Source organism: Histoplasma capsulatum (genome assembly GCF_000150115.1).
Source record: "Histoplasma capsulatum G186AR genomic scaffold supercont2.4, whole genome shotgun sequence".
Classification (NCBI taxonomy): Eukaryota; Fungi; Ascomycota; class Eurotiomycetes; order Onygenales; family Ajellomycetaceae; genus Histoplasma; species Histoplasma capsulatum.
Window position 1 is genome coordinate 826149 of NW_025544804.1, and position 16385 is coordinate 842533.

Genomic DNA, 16385 nt, shown 5'->3' on the forward strand with positions numbered 1-16385 from the left:
TAACAACTTGCGGTAGAAGATACCCCGGGCCCAAGGGGAAGGAGAGGGAGGTTGGAAATGGGGATATGGGTGGATGGCGTTCGTTATTATTTGAGTTATGTTCTGTTTGTTAGTGATTGATTGACCTGAGGATTTTGTTATTTTTATGATTGTTGTTGTTGTTTCTAGCGCTTGAACTACTTTTCTCTCACACATACAACAAAATGTAAAAGTAAAATAAACAAACACAAGATCAAGAAAGGCAAGAAGTCAAGTAAGTAAGTAACCTTTGCTTAAATAAATCTAGCTTTTCTGAGATCTGAATATAGAAAATACATGGTAGGCGAATAAAATTTTAAAACGGTGATCGACCTGTTTTATACATCCAACTGCTTCGGTCGAAAGCTATACATCGAGAAAACAAAGAAAATGCTATATGTATGTATATATACATGGAGCTGGCCAGTTTGGAAAAAACGAATTGCAGTTAACAGCGGGTTGGTGACTCGTTGTGGATTGTTGCAGATAGGGCCAGAGAGGAGCCGGGTATTTACTCCAATGTGTCAATGCCTGCACGCGTTTAATCGCTGATGCTTTTTAGTTTTGGGCGAGAAAAATTTTTCTTACAGAAAAGGTTAGTTGTGTGTGTGTGTTCAATTAGCTATATACACATATACTTTTAAACAAATCGCTGCTCAGCAGCCTTCCAGTTCACGACGTCCCATACAGCGGAGAAGTATTCTGCTTTGCGGTTTTCGTATTGAAGGCTGGTAGGTAGGTGGATGATATGTTAGCTTTTGTGTTTCTATTGAACAAGAGAGGGGAGGACTGACTAGTAGGCATGTTCCCAGGCATCAATGCCGAGCAGGGGGACAAATTGGCCGACGACAGGGTCTTGGTTCTACAGTGGAAATGAGGGTCAGTGAATTTAGTTCCTAAAGCATCCAATGCTCTCATTATCTTCACAAAAAGCGAGTGTGGCCCTTACAGCGTAGGTCTTGATCGCAATCTCCCCCGTCTGCTTGTCCTTAACCAGCCACGCCCAGCCACTGCCCTGGATCCCCGCCAACGCCGTGTTGAAGGTCGACTTGAATGCGTCATAACTTCCAAAGGAATTTTCAATGGCTGTACCCAGGGTCCCGGAAGGGGGGTCACCGCCTCCAGCGCTCCTTGGGGCCAGGTTCTCCCAGAATAGTGTATGGTTGATATGGCCACCGCCGTGAAAGTTGGTGAGGGCTTGCAGTGCCACCTGGGACTGGATATCTACTTTTTCTTGTGCCGCGGCTAGTTTCTCGACGGCATCGTTGTAGGAGTTTACGTAAGTTTGATGGTGTTTTTTGTGGTGGAGCTCCATGATCTTCCCGGAGATGGATGGCTCGAGGGCGCCGTAGTCATCTGTGTTGGGCAAGTGTTGGCAAGGGATTGGATCAGTTGTCAAACGGACATGGCTGATCTGAAGGGCTTACATTTGAGATCTGGGAGGGTTGCTTTGGTTGAAATGAGGCGTGCTCCTGCAGCTCCTGACATGGCCACGGCATTTGATCGAGTTGCCACAGCTCCGGCTCGGAGGGCACCGCATACCGTTGAGCGGAAGACGGAGGTAGCCATTGTTGCTGTGTCGAGGACGATGTTTGTTTTGGGAATAAGGGGCAGTTCGTTAACAGGTCTATAGGAATAGACGATGGCTGTTTGCTGGATCAGAAAGAGCCTGGAACCTGGGATTGTATATACGTAAGCATCTATACAAAGACTGTTTGCTTCCTCCGTGGGTATGCCGTCGGGCGTTCAAATGTTGATGTTGTTGTTGAAGTGGGAATCGTCCCGGCCAGGTTTTTGTCGTTGCCGATTCCGGCTTGGCCTAAGTGATACCGAGCAACGGCTACGTCATTCGGCTGGCAGAGTGACTAAGCAGAAGTCAGCCCGGGGGAGTTATGTCAAATGAGATCTTGAATCGGATGAAATTATATATGAAACCAGAACTGCTATTTCCAATAATGGGACTTTTTAAACATGTAGCTCTGGTCCCGTGCATGGTCACACGCCCATTCCACTTGTAAAAAGAAATAATAAATCCGAGTCTATTGATCTATTTAAATTCTAACAGGAAGACCAGTTATTACGAGTATGATGATGTTGATTGCGGATAACTAGAATAACATTGTGATTAAGAGGATATACTAAAACTGACAGATATTTCCTCCGCTAAGTTCAGTTGCATAAGATTCATCATTCATATCATCAAGGTCCATGTCTGAAGCCTAGCCAGAATAGCTTGAGTTCACCAATCAAAGCCGGCCTTCTGACATTCTTACCCTCATTGTACACGCAAAACTCATCTGCAAGAGGCCGGGCAAACATCGAGGGGTGGGGGGTTTGGGGGTGTTAGGCGTCACAGTCTCTCCAGTTGTTTGATGAAGCGTTAATGGTCGAGCAGCAGCTTCCTCCTACCCCTCGCCAACATCGGTAATGGTATTGCATTGGAGTGCTTTCCAAAGACTACATGTTCCTGAAGAGGTAATCATGAAGGTGGAGCTCTGAGCGAATAACTCTTTTGGATATTCCCTCCTATAGTCACCAATCCATGCAAGTGATTGAAGTGGCGCTCCATAATAAAATCTTCCATATCCAGCGGATCCCTATTCCCGGATGCGGTCGGGGCCAGAGTTTGGCATTAGCATTATTAGCACTGCCTGGGTTGAATTTTTGGGCAGCGCAGGGACAATCCCAAGAAAGAGATGGGTGTAGACATCTGAGTGCCGCGTTTGTTCCTCTGCATCCCGTCGACCTTGCTCCGCGTCTTGTCGACAGTATTTCTCATACTTTAAAAGGTAGAGCAGCCTCTGAAGCTCATCGTCAGCCATTGTAATGACAGATAGAGATGTTTAGTACAATAGACATGTTACGAAGCCATAAAAAGGTGTCGTTGACGATGGTCACGTGCGCGAGAATGAGCTAAAACCAGCTGCTCTGAGTGGCTGCAAACCGCCAACCTTATCGTTTTTCGTCATACGGAAATTTTGAGTGTGCCTAGGTGAGGTGGCCGTGTTTTATGAGTCTTCCTTTTACAATAAGAAGGAAACAAGGCCGGTTGAGCAGTTTTTAGACTCGTCCTCCCCATGGATTGGCCACCGCGAACATCTTTTGCTGGCCAGAAGCGGAAAATTAACGATGTCAATTCTGAAGATGAGGAGGAGGGGGACCAGAAGCCTGCTGTTGGTTTTCGCCGATTTACACCACCGACAGTGACACTCTCTCCATCACCCCCACCTACCATGAATGCAAAATCTGGTCATCGTTCAACATGGGCAAATGGCGGCGGTTCCACTCTCAAAGGACAAAATGGGGCGGGCAAGGCAGGGCCTGGTGGAAGTGGAAATACATTTGCCGCCCGAATGATGGCTAAAATGGGGTACCAGAAAGGCCAAGGCTTGGGCGCCAGTGGACAGGGGATGCTTAATCCAATCGAAACAGTATTACGACCTCAAGGAATTGGTTTAGGTGCTGTCAAGGAGAAATCGCAACAGGCGAAAGATGAAGCAAGACGTGAGGCTGCTAGGCGAGGGGAGGTGTTGGAAGATAGTTCGGATGAAGAGCGTGAAATAAGGCGGCGGCGGAAAGAGGAGCGGAAGAAAGGGAGTCGGAGTGGAACAAATACCCCTAAGGGCCCTGTGAAACCAAAGTTTAGAACTGCGCGCGAGATTGAAGCGGATACGGCTGGATTGGAGGTTCCGAATATCCTCAAGTCGTTGATCGATGCCACTGGCAAAGAGCAGAAGTTATTGACGTCGACGGCTGGGCTGATGACACCGCTGGAGTTCGTGAGCGCTGACGAAAGTGAGGCTCTAAAAATTGCAAGGAGAGCAAGGAATGACCTCGAAGCTTTTGCAGATGAATGGAAGGCACTGGCAGAGAGAAGGAAATTTGTGGAACTTGAAGAAAACGAGGTCGTGGCAGAGTTGGATACGCAAGAGACTAAAATTGGACAACTTTCTTCATTATCTTTGGCTGTGGAAGCGTTGGAGAATTTTAGACTTGATGACAACCTAGCAGGACGATGGGAGCGAATCACCCGGCAGTTGGAGGAGCTGGAAATCCAATACGAAGATGTATTCGACGAGTATCAGCTGTCTGAGCTGGCTGTTGCGGCGGTTCACCCTTTATTTAGGGAGTCTATGGAGGAATGGGAGCCACTGAATGACCCCACTTACTTGGTGTCCAATCTCCAACGGCTTCAACCTATCTTATCTCGAAAACCTCATAACGTGCAGGAGGGTGATGGCAGGCAAAAACATTCCACCACCCCGTACGAAACCATGGTATATACTATATGGCTCCCAAGAATTCGCTCTGCGATCCTCAACGACTGGGACGTACATGATCCGTCACGCGCAACAGCTCTGATAGATGCCTGGAAAGATGTGTTACCCGAATTCATATACTCCAATGTTCTTGACCAGCTTATTGCCCCAAAACTTAGTACGGCAATCAAAGAATGGAAGCCACGAAGTAAGAAGAAACGAAATGGAACTTCGTCCCAGGCATCACAGTTTCCATGGTGGCTCTTCGATTGGCTACGATATTTAGACGAACGACATACAAACCCCAAGGCTCCAACCGGACTCCTATCTGATGCGAAGCGAAAATTCCGCTTGATGTTGGATACCTGGGATTTGGATAGTGAGCTCCCTGGTGGCCTTGAATTTTGGAAAGAAGCGCTAGGCTCGGAATTTGATACGGCATTACGAAATCATCTCCTCCCACGTTTAGGCAGGCACCTCCGCGAAGAATTCGAAGTGAATCCACAAGACCAAAACATAGACCCGTTCGAAAACATCTTGAAATGGAAGGATTATTTCAAACCGGCCGTCATCGCTCTCCTCCTCACCGCTGAATTCTTCCCGAAATGGCATGCTGTGCTACACCTCTGGCTCACGTCCGAGCCTAACTACGAAGAAGTTGGCCAATGGTTCTCATGGTGGAAGTCACAAGTTCCCGATGAAATCAATGCCGTCGACGAAATCGCCGAAGAATGGGAACGGGGACTTGAAATGATGAACCTTGCACTTGACCTGGGTGACAGGGCCAAGACAGAGCTGCCACCGCCAGTCACCAGTCAACAGAGACAACAACGAGACTTGCGAGATCATATCAAGCAAAAATCCTCATCCACGCAAGCACCGGCGGGAGCCTCCAAATCCCGATCAACGCAATCAGCCAAGCGCATCGAGGAGCCGACATTCAAGGACGTCGTGGAAGAATGGTGTGCAGATGAGGGACTTATCATGATCCCACTACGCGAAGCACATGTCCAGAGCGGCTTGCCATTATTCCGTATCACAGCGAGTGCCAATGGAAAGGGTGGAGTGCAGGTGTACCTCAAGGGAGACGTGGTGTGGGCGCAGAATAAGAAGGCAAGAGACGTATGGGAACCGCTTGGGTTGGATGGTGTGCTTGTAGGACGAGCAGAAGGGAAATGAATACCTTGCCCCCCTTTCCATACTCTCTTTCAATCTTTTTTCTCATTTAGCTTTTGATACTATTCTCATTTATGTCAGTCAGTGGATTCGTGAACGATATAAAGAAGCCAAATTTTATGTTTCCCTAGTAGGGCTTTGGATATATTCCTAGTGTTAATGCAATACAGCATATAAAGAAATAATAACAATGATAATAATAATACTCCCTCTTATACCCTCTTGCCAACTTCTTCATATGGTGATTGTATAGCACCGTGATAGTAATTAAAATTCTAAATCCGGACCGCATCAACCCTAGTTTAAATTTCAGCGCAGATAGTTTCTGTAATGTTCATAATATCTTGACAATATCCAACTGTCCGTAAATGCCATCTGCAGTTTCTAAAAACTGAAGAATGGAAAAAGTAGAAAGCAAAAATCAATTTAAATGACATTATAACGAGGCTGTGGGTGGGGTCTCTAGTTATATAAAAAGTAGCAGAAGCAGTGATAATACCACAAAAAAACAACACCATGCGCAATACATGGGGACGAAGAGCAGAATTGAAGATGAATGTACGTTTCATAAATTTTTGCGAAAATAAAGGTGGGCAAGGTTAAAATGTTCAATCTGTAATAGAAAAGTAACATCGCTAGAGGTATCCCATTCCTCTTGCGTTTAGGGCGACTTTTAAACTGTCCTCCCCTTCCCCCTTCCTTTCACCCTCACCCTCACTCTATTATATAAAAGCCGTTATTTTCATTTACGTGCGTGACTTGCAGGAAGGTATTCATTTTACCCCTTTGCACTGTATTTTTCATTGAATGCATTTACAGCTGGAGAGAGAAAATTAGTTTTGCTGACAAAATAATGGAGTCAATCAACTTAGACAGTATGTCAAAGCTCAAACATACCAATCGCAATCTGTTTGTATAGCCAATTTCTTGCACTCTCGTCCTGTACGGGTATGAATGGGCCGTTTGCACCACCCTTGAGAGTGATACTCATTCCCGTTCGCTCTTTGGAAATGGTTTGGATATCGGTTAGCTTAATGTCCCACTCTGTAGTCAGCCGCTTGGACCGAACGAGCATAATGCGATTATACGTGAGCATGATCAGCATGTCCTTGCCCGGGAACTCGAAATGCGCAATATAGTCGTCGTTGAAGTATTTGCCATCGTCTGTGGTCTTAAGCCAGAACTGGCCTAGCGCTTCGCGCTGTGAGTAGGGCCGGACGATGCCATCCATGCCAATGAAGCGGGTGAGGCGGACACGGTCCAATCCACCAGAGTCGAAAACCGTGGTGGTGTTTCTAACTCCTTCGGCGAGGTCTGCAAAGTGTTTTTCGTTAACACGAATAATTATGTTAAGAGGAAGTGATGGAAATTCTTACTGGAGGCGAGATCGAAAGCACCTAGAGCTGGCTTGGTCGCAAGACCCAAAACGCCCTTTCCCACCCCTTTCACGAAACCTTGGAATCCTTCCCTTTCAGCACCTTCCAAAGGATGTCGTGCTAGACCACCGATACCACTGGCCATACTTTGAGCAAATGCATTTCCGCCGGAGGTGACTCCATATAATGCATGCTTAGGCCGGTTGCGTGCCCTCGCCATTCTTCGTTGATCTTGGAATTCTTTGTCCAGAGTGGCTGCCGCCAGGCCCTTTGACAAACTTCCGGTGAACTTTGCCATACTATCCGAGAACCCAAAAACGGACTTTTTGACGAAACTTGTAGCGCCTTTTGCAATTCCAATGCCTAGTTCCTGTGGTCGGTCCGACATCACGAGCCCTTGATACGGCTCATAAAAGATGTCAACGAAACCTGAGCTTACTGTATTAAACAGGCCAACGGGGTTTCCTAAGAAATCTGCCGAACCAATGACGACGTGGATTTGGCGGAGGAATTCTTGAGTGTAATGGTTTGTGACACTGGAAAGCAACATAGGAATCGATACCCTGGCGTTTTCCAACATCAATGCGTTTAGACGGACCGGAGCATCATTGACATTTCCCATAGACATTGTCAGGACGTTGATGAAAAACATGATTGGATTAGATGGCTCCATGGTGTCCTCGACATTCACTCGCTCAGTGCGCACGAAAGAAAGATCTAATTGCATAGGTTGGAGATGTAATACCTCAAAATAAACGTCTTTGCCATGTTCCTCGTACTGTGGCTCTGGGATATCTAGATCTTCATCACAAAGTCTTCCTTCTTTCTCTTCAGACCATGACGCACCAGGCACTTTCACAAAATCCAACATCGCAAAAATGAAATCCTCGTCAAGCTCTAAAGTCATTTGTTGCAAAAGGAGTGTGGCGTATTTGATATATAAGACGCCGTACGAATCGTCTTTAACACGGGTGATTTTAGCATGGAAGATAGGATGTGCTTCCATCTCTTTTCCCGTTTTCTGCACAACACTCGGATAGAGCAGCATCGGAAAGATACCACCGTAAAGTTGGTTGTCAACCTGGATCCATTTTATTGTCGTATCGATGGTTTGGTAGAGTTTTGATTCGCTGAATTTGAATTCAATATCCCGGAAGGTTAAGTAAACTAGCTCCTTAAGTTTCTGGTTGATCAAGGATATTCCAATACCACCCAATCGAAGCTGAGATCTAAAGTTGACATCAGACTTGATATCTTTCACTTCAAAACCAGAGGAGACACTGGTAGGAGAGGATACAGCATGGTGCTGGAGGTACATGCTCTTGGAAGGCTTATAGTTTGACAGAATAAGCGTTTGCGTTGGTCCCTCAGCCGAGATATTGAGGTCAATGATCTTTGGTGGGCCGTGCTCTTCGGTGGGCGGAACTTTCATTGGAATCAAGTTTCCAATCTCAGCTAGTTTGATATGTCTCTCCTTACCACGACAAAGCAGAACAAGGGATTTGTTTTTGGCAGCTGGATAGTCCCATGCATAAGGCATGATGCTTCTAGGGGGAAGCCGGTACCTGATTGGACGCCAGCCGGGTTCTTGATAGTCATCGTCCTCCTCTATATTTGGATTCTAGTGAAAGAGTCAGGATAATGTCTCCAAATTTCGAGGAGTGAGACTTACAGCTTGGGAAAACATAAATTCGGTGTCGCTTTCATTGCGCATTGAGAAAGGCCAATGCAAAGTTTCGTTAGTAATATGGAGGTATATTGTGGCTGCTTCCATGAGAATTTCTATTCGTAGAAGTTTTTGGCGCTGGTTCACTTTGGCAAGCTTGACATGGATAGCTCCCAAGTCCGATATGTTAAACGGAGAAGACCACTGGTTATTTACACCAGGGAAACATAAGCAGAGCTGCTTTTGGGGAGCATTTCGCAAGAAATGGAGTGGAACTAGATCACCGGTTCGGAGACTGATCACAGTTGAGGAACCCGGTTCACGAGCAATAAGGTCTTCATTCAGCTTGTTGTTCAGGATGAAACGAGGAGCAACAGTGACCACTTTCGTAAGTTTGTATTTTCCCTCGCCTTCCTCAACTGATATGCCAGCATGGTACTCGGATCTTCCGTTTGACGCAGGTAGAACGGTCTCAAACTTACTCCCTATGGCTTCAAAACTTTGAGGCTTGCTCCAGGAAGAACCTTCTACCCGTAGAATGGACCTGTTTTTGCGATCCGTCGTAGGATATGAGTACATGTATGGCAAAGCTCTCCTGACGCCACTGCGCCCATCTGTCCTTATAGCTTGACCAGGAGTTTTGGTTGACTGGAAAAGGCTCTTGCTTTGGAGGTTAAGATCCAATCCCGTCTTATTTAATATCAGATAAGGGCTAAAGATCGAAACTTTGAAGGCTCCTCCACTATCCGGAACAGTAAAATAATGCAGCCCAAGCCTTAATTCCGTACCAAGGTCATCTTGGACTGTAAGTGTGGACTCTCTCCGGAAGTCTTCCTGGGAATTTCCGTTTATTATAGCAAATTCGCAATGTCTAAACATCGTGTCTTGCATATCGATGCTGAGGAGCAATAGGTGGGATAGTTCAACGACGTGTACGGGGCTAATACCGCCTTTTCGAAGAAAGTTTGTCCAATCTTTCCGATTATTCTTGTCATAGATACGGTACTTGAAGTCGTATGGGAGAAGATTCTGAATCTCAATGGGGGCAGAAACTCGGATTCGCATATAAGGGTAAACATTCAGAATAGGATCCTTAACATCAAAATTTGCGCTCATTTGAAAATAGAATGGTGGCGCCTGCTGTCCGTTTTCGCTGTTGCACATTAGTGTTCTGGTAGGCCTTTTCAGTAGAGATCTCCAGAAAAGCCTCTCGTTCGACCAGTCATACCCGAATCCCTGGTCGGGTCGAACCACTAAAGAATGCATGTAAGCAGCTCCTACAGGTGCAGGTCGAGCATCTCCAGGCAGTATCTTCTCAATCTTGAGGAGGTGACCATCCTCAGGACTGAATACGCCCAGCTCCACTGGAATTTGCGTTTTATTCTCGACGAGTAACGGCGAACGGAACGTGATATGTTTAACGTTGTCCGCTCCGAGTATAACTTCAACAAGGAGCTTGTGAAGGACCTTTTCTTTCTTTGGCTTCAAGTTATATAGCGTTTCGCCTTCTCGTATAACGGGAATCCTGTTAATTGCATCAAATCCACTACCCTCCAGCTTTATGCCTACGATGCCAGCATTACTTTCCGGTGAGAGATTTTCCCGCATCACAGTCGCATCTTCAAATATCCAGGGACGCTCTTCACCGTCACTCAGCATTTCGGCAGGCCCTTCTCCATTTTTGCCAACATCAGCCCACACTCTCAGGTCAAACCCTGTGTAATTGTGTAATCTATACGGCGCATCAGCTCCCCGGGGTTTCGATAGGACGTCTTCCTCAGTCGACAAAAACTGGAAAGATTTTGACGCCAAGGCAATAGTCGCAGATGTGATCGTGAGTTCCATGTTTTTATGTGAAAAGGCTTCAATGGATAGTATATCTGGATTTATTTCTTTCGACATGTGGAATCCGAATTTCCACGGCTCAATTAGTGGCTCCCAAGCCGATTTCGAAAAGTTGAACACGTTGAGGAAGGTGTCGACTGAAGAATCTGCACTCATGTTGGTAGACCAGTCTCGAATGTCAACTTTGAATTGTTTAACACTCCAGTCAAGAAGCGGAAGCTCGTGCAAGTCCCCGATTAGAATAACCCTGATGCCATCAACCTGTGCGGTCATTTCCTCTCTTTTCATTACCATTGATTGTTGGATTTTTGCAGGTCTTATATCTACAACGGGTATTTGACGTGAAGGAGCGCTTAGAGAGTGGGAAAATGAGCGTCTACCTCCAGCAGATCGTTTTCGAGAGGGCTTTGTAGACTTTTGATCTTTGATTTCCTCCGAGTGTTGAGCCCCCATTTCAGACGCCTTGTTCATAATTTGAACAGCAAGGAGAATATCTCTGAGTGATAACCGGAGTACTAGAGGGTCAATATGTACATCGATTCTTGTCATTGAAGAGCATTTTCCTTTGGGCCGGATATCCATGGAAAGAGCAATTGCAAAGTCATCGAGCAGTCGAAGCCGGCTGGTCTCAAATTTGTCCATGCGACAGAGGAACATGCCGACTTGGGTCATTTCCAGCGTGGAGGCATTCTGCTGAGAATAAAGTATTTGCTTCGAACCCAAAACTATGGCTTCAGTATTTGTTATTGCCGGATTAGCCACTAGAATCATTTGCGCATCAACAATGTTGACCCTGAAAGAAAATGTCATCTCGTTTTTAGAACCGTTGGCAGACGCGGATGGCGAAGTTTTCGCAGGGGAACCGAGCGAAGGAAATTCTGATTGTGTCTCCCCCTCCTCTTCATCCTCATCGGTTGCAGATTCCTCGTCGTTCGCAAAAGCTGCGGCTGCAAAGGATTGCAGCGCGAAAAGATAATCCAGGGCCAATATGACTCTCGGGCTATCAATAGTAAGCATAACGATAAGGTGCTTTTCTTCACCTCCGGAAATTGATATGCTGGCCATAAACTGCTGCTGGACATCTGTATTGATCAAAGACATAATTTTGCGGAAGCGATTCGTTTCTTTGGTTCGACTGTCACGGATATTGAATGAGTGGACCAGGAGTTCCGATTCAAGGGCACCATCACTCAACATTCGGAGCTTGATATTTGTATTGTTCAAGAAAAACTTAGACAAGCTTGCTTCATCTAATGGTCCAACTGGTTGGCGGTCTTTCGCCAGAATTAACTCGAGACCAATTGTTTCAACCTGGAATGCCATATCAAGTCGTATCCATGGTTCTGACTCAACTTCACTATTGCTGTATGGATGTGACTGCACCGGGGTCAAATCCTCACTCGGTCTAGGTGTGCCTGGCAATGCAGGCACCGTGGTGGAAGCCAGTGTTTCAGGTGCCTTTGCTTCCTGGACATCCTGATCTGGCAGTAGCGCAGCCGGGATAGTCTGTGACAACTCCAGTAAAAATTTAAGCTGTGGTTGAGATATTCTGAGATTGATAGGAGACATGGACCCATCAACTTCAATGTCCGGGCGAGGTATACCAGCCTGGTGGTCGAGATAAAGTATGGTAAAATCGAGGTCCACTTTCTCAATCATCTGCAATTCTTCGCAATAATCGTCCTCATACCAAAAGTTTGAAGTCAATCGAATATGGCGAACTCCGGCTGAAATTACGTTGACACTTGGGCTATTCCTTTCATCATCAAGCGGGCTGAACTTATTGTTGGCATAAATTTCTCCCAAATGTGCAGTCACGAAATCCCTTGGTCGGTTTTCTTCAGTAATCCGAGGGAATACGAGGATGGGTGTCTTAACCACAACATCGAAGCGCATGAGGGAAGCGTTCTCCTGGATCTGGTTCGCTTGGTTCGCTGCAGCCTGGCGCGCAGCATTAAAAATAGCTTGCATTTTTCCAAATTTAACTAAGAAATTGATGATTCTCTGATAAGGGCCCTGGATAAAATTAATTTTAATCGAGCCAGATCGCAAAAATACTTCAGAGTTATATCCAGGATAATCTTCGGACTCGGGATCGAATGTCTGGTATTTGAAATCTGCAAAGTCGTCTCCTTCGATACTCATTAACCTCCGAACTGCCGAGTGTGAGCCATTCATATTATCAAAAAGAGTCAAGCTACCCATCCGCGCTTCAATTCTCATTGATGGGCCAATTAAAACGATGCCAACGTCAGCAGTATTTAAGCTAAGAGTAGCAAGCCTGACTCCATCATCATTGAGGATAAGAGAAATTCTTTCCAGTTTCGATTTGATGCGGATTTTCCCAGCACCAGGTTGCTGTTGTCCCTCCTCAGGATGTTCCAGTAACGGTGTGACTGCTTGGGCTTGTTCGTGGCTACTGTGAGGGTTAATGCTATTGTTGTCCGGGTTCGTGAATGTTATAAGGATGAAGTCCAACAGAGTTAGAAGAGTTTTCCTCGTGACGACAAGGTTTATCGTGGATATTGCAAGGTCCAAATTCATTTCTGTTGAATCATAGGTCGATATAAACTCTGGAGAGTTCGCATTCACACGAACGAACCTCAGGTTGAACAGATCTCTTTCTTCATTTGCGTCAAAACCTTTGGAAGAGATTATTTGCTTAAATTCTGGGGCTGGTGAATCCTCGATATAATCGTCGACGCTAAGAGACTTCAGGATAATTTCTGCGACCATATCATATCGGCGAAGGTAGTAGTCCAGCTGGAAATGATTCGCAACTAGTTCTACCAGCAACCTATCAGCGCTCTCATCGTGAGGGTCAGAGCGATAAAGCGATCCGCGAAGTGTATCAACAGTAAATTTGAATTCAAATGTTCGTTTGTGGATATTTGTAGGTTGTTTTTTAGACCCCGGTTCACTAATGTGACCCCGAGACTCTTCGGCATCTGAATCAGCTTCATCAAGAGCGATCTCCGGTAGGCTGAGCAGTTGAAATGACGATGATCTGGGTCTTCTGGCAGAGGCATCTGTCCCAGACCTTTCCCTCGAGGGTCCTAGTGATTTAGAGCTATCTTGAAGATCATCATCAATCTGAGGAATCGCAATGTCAATCAACCTCATGAGATTTTTGTACTTCGTGTCTGACATCGAGGCATGCAATTCTTGCAAGTGACCTGAGACTCGCGTCCGCGTAAGTTCAGTAGATTTCGGAACAATGCACAATTCAAGCATGAAATTCATACTTATTCGGTCGATGATATGGAAATTTCTCGAAGCGACACCAGAGGCTAGTTGTGCTTTAGTGGCCTCAATTCCAGGACCGATAAGGACTTGAGTGGAGTCGAGCTTTAGGAGAAACCTGTCGTACATCAAACTTTCCAGTTGCTTGTAGTCTTGTTCACTAAACTCTCTCTTTTGTTTTCCTTGAGAGTCTCTAATCATGTCCTTAGATACCAATTCGCTAGTTACACTGACATGACCAGCGTCAACGATCAAACATACAGTGCTCTCCTTGTCAATACTTTCAGGAACTATGATGAGAGGTGCTTGGATATCGAATTGCGCATTGATTGTTTTGTGCTCTTCCAGTGCAAACTCCAAACTGGCACGGGTCTGTTGTCGAATCTCCTCGACGGTGGCACCGGCAGTTTCAAGCAGGGCGCCAATGGATTCCATATGTCTTTCAGGAGGTCGGAAAAACCTGACTACTTCAACGAGGACCGCGGGGTTGTAAATAACTTCAATACTCGTCAGTTTCATCTTGATTGCAGAATCTGCACTGCCATCGAGAGGGTTTTGTTCCAATTGAAGATGGAACAGACTGTCATCCAAGTCCAACGTTTCATCCTCCCGAGACTCAAGGTCTTGACTCTCTATCTTTTCGTTTGCTTTGTCTGTAGCCTCTGTCACCCTGTCCTTAACTCGAATTATTTGCGGAAAAAGTGTGCCTTCTGTGGTTCCATCATATAATCGAAGGCCTCCTAAGTCAATATCTACGACAAAGGAATCCGGTCGTTGTTTCGCTTTTGCTCGGAAACCGTCGAAGACTAGTTTCAGAACCTCGTTTGCTTTTCCTTGAGGATCCCGTTTCAAAGTAAAGCTGCCTGTTCTAAGACTTGAGTCTACCTGGAACTTGACGGAGTCCTTGGGAAGCTCGACACTCTCAGCGATGGCCTTCTTCTCGTCCCAGTCGATTGCGTCATACAGCTCCTGTTTTTGCTCCTCAGTCATTGTCGTACTTTGTTCCTCCTTCTTGCTGCCCCAAACCCATTCGGACCATGTTTGGGCTTTGGCAGGTTTCTTAACACCAACATTTTCCTTTCTTAGTTGGTTCCTTGCTAATGACCTCCAAAATCTGAGATCCTCATAGGAAAGTTTCTCTTCTAGGCAGGTCAGCTCTGCAGTTTCTTCTGGAGATAGAGGTTCATCTCTCTTTTTCTTTTTGAATAGGTTGATATATGCGATCCGGTCATCTCTTCGTTCCTTGATATAATCCCATGTCCAACGCCGATTCCTGTCGTGTATTTTGCCAAGAACAGAATTGGCAGCAAACTGTAGCCAGGCTCTTGGGTCTTCCTTGGGCCGAACTTTTGGTTGGTGTTGCTTGTATTCTTGATGCCGAATAAAGTAGTGAAATAAATCTACAAGCATCAACACGTCACGGTACTGCTCTTCATCGAGAACAAAGCCAAGTTCATCAAAAAGTAGTCTCGCCCTGATTCTTGGTCTATCTGTCCGTCCAGTCTTATCAATCTCGAGGCCCGCTCTGCCACTTACAGGTTTCAGCATGAACTGATGGTTTTCTTCGCTGATGGCGGCCCTGAGTCTACTGATCAACTCACTACGGCCTAGGCCCATGCCTTCGCTGTAACCTTTCGTGCCTGACCCAAATAGTTCTGCATCGGTATTCCAATAGATGGCGAGGGCTTCAAGAACAGCCAATTTATGGCTTGTGCCGGATGTCGACTGAATAAATGTTGGTTTCCATTCAGCATCCGTGCTGACAGCGCTGAGCTCCTTGATCGTGATACCCAAGGCGAAAGGATGTCCCGGGGACGCAATGGAATCCTCATAGCGGAAATGCACGTTCTTAATTTCCACTTGCAGGTTGTCAATAATTGCGGTAGTCAGACTTTGGGTAAAACTCTGGTTTTTCAATCGCTCTTCCTGGGACATCCCGTCGGTATTTTGTTGCTCCTTCAGTATTTCCGCACTTTCGAGTTTCTCCATCTTGATGGCATGTTGCCGTCGTTTTTCCTCCTCTGGGTCGTAGGTAGCATCCTCCTTGGGTACAGAGAGCAGGAAGACGTCTTGTATGAGGACTCTCACCGGCTGGCCCCTCAAATTTGACCAAGGTATTGACAAAGTAAGTTCTCCAAGATAGCCTTCGACAACATTTAATGGAAGACGGAGCTGGTCGAGGGCTTCCCGCCGCAGTTCAAGGTTTCGTAGCGTCACATCGCCCGACCATATCCCAACATTGAGCTGTCCGGCATCAAAATTTTTGACGTACATGCCCAGAAACCTGTTTAACAGGTTCGCGACAAGGCCTTCTAGCATGGTGGCAGTCGGCGGTCGTGTCCGACCAACGGGGAAATTCCTTCAGGTATGCGACGTTGGAACGATAGTAGGCGCGAGGGAGAGACTCCCAAGTCGAAATGAATGGGAATTAAACGGATTCAGTAACCCTCCATGATTCCCTAGATTTCCATAGATGTTAGTATCCACGGAGTGACAGGCTAATGATATCCCGAAGAACCTAGGCGGGGAAAAGGAGTTGGAGGGTTGTTTAGAGGAACGGATCAAGTATATTTTCCCACATGGCTGGCAAGCAGTTCTCACAGACCCAACCTACTTCAGGAACACCACATACCAAAGCCTTGCTAGTATGCTGGAGGGAGAACGGTTTACCGCATGGGTTTGGATTCCCTTGGGGTTGGGAAGCGGCGGTTGGTGCACTATTGATTATTGCGCATAGAATAGCGACAGCGCAATTTTGTTATGCCCAGAGCTTTCAATGTTTCGTACACACATCCACGGTAC

At 46.2% G+C, this 16385-nt stretch overlaps 3 protein-coding genes across 3 annotated transcripts; 1 reads left to right on the plus strand and 2 right to left on the minus strand.

The window, feature by feature from the left end:
* Positions 1 to 250: 250 nt before the first annotated feature.
* On the minus strand, positions 251 to 1735 carry HCBG_03391 (uncharacterized protein; the record flags this gene model as incomplete). Its single annotated transcript, XM_045430440.1, has 4 exons — positions 251 to 746; positions 813 to 880; positions 968 to 1374; positions 1446 to 1735. 4 exons carry the CDS (start codon positions 1585 to 1587, stop codon positions 659 to 661), a joined length of 705 nt encoding a protein of 234 aa, XP_045288583.1.
* A 1360-nt stretch (positions 1736 to 3095) lies between these two features.
* HCBG_03392 (uncharacterized protein) lies at positions 3096 to 5456 on the plus strand (the record flags this gene model as incomplete). The annotated part of the gene is made up of 1 exon (XM_045430441.1): positions 3096 to 5456. The coding sequence occupies one exon, from the start codon at positions 3096 to 3098 to the stop codon at positions 5454 to 5456; it is 2361 nt and encodes a 786-aa protein (XP_045288584.1).
* A 775-nt stretch (positions 5457 to 6231) lies between these two features.
* HCBG_03393 (vacuolar sorting-associated protein) lies at positions 6232 to 15902 on the minus strand (the record flags this gene model as incomplete). Its single annotated transcript, XM_045430442.1, has 4 exons — positions 6232 to 6272; positions 6351 to 6767; positions 6830 to 8450; positions 8502 to 15902. 4 exons carry the CDS (start codon positions 15900 to 15902, stop codon positions 6232 to 6234), a joined length of 9480 nt encoding a protein of 3159 aa, XP_045288585.1.
* Positions 15903 to 16385: the final 483 nt, after the last annotated feature.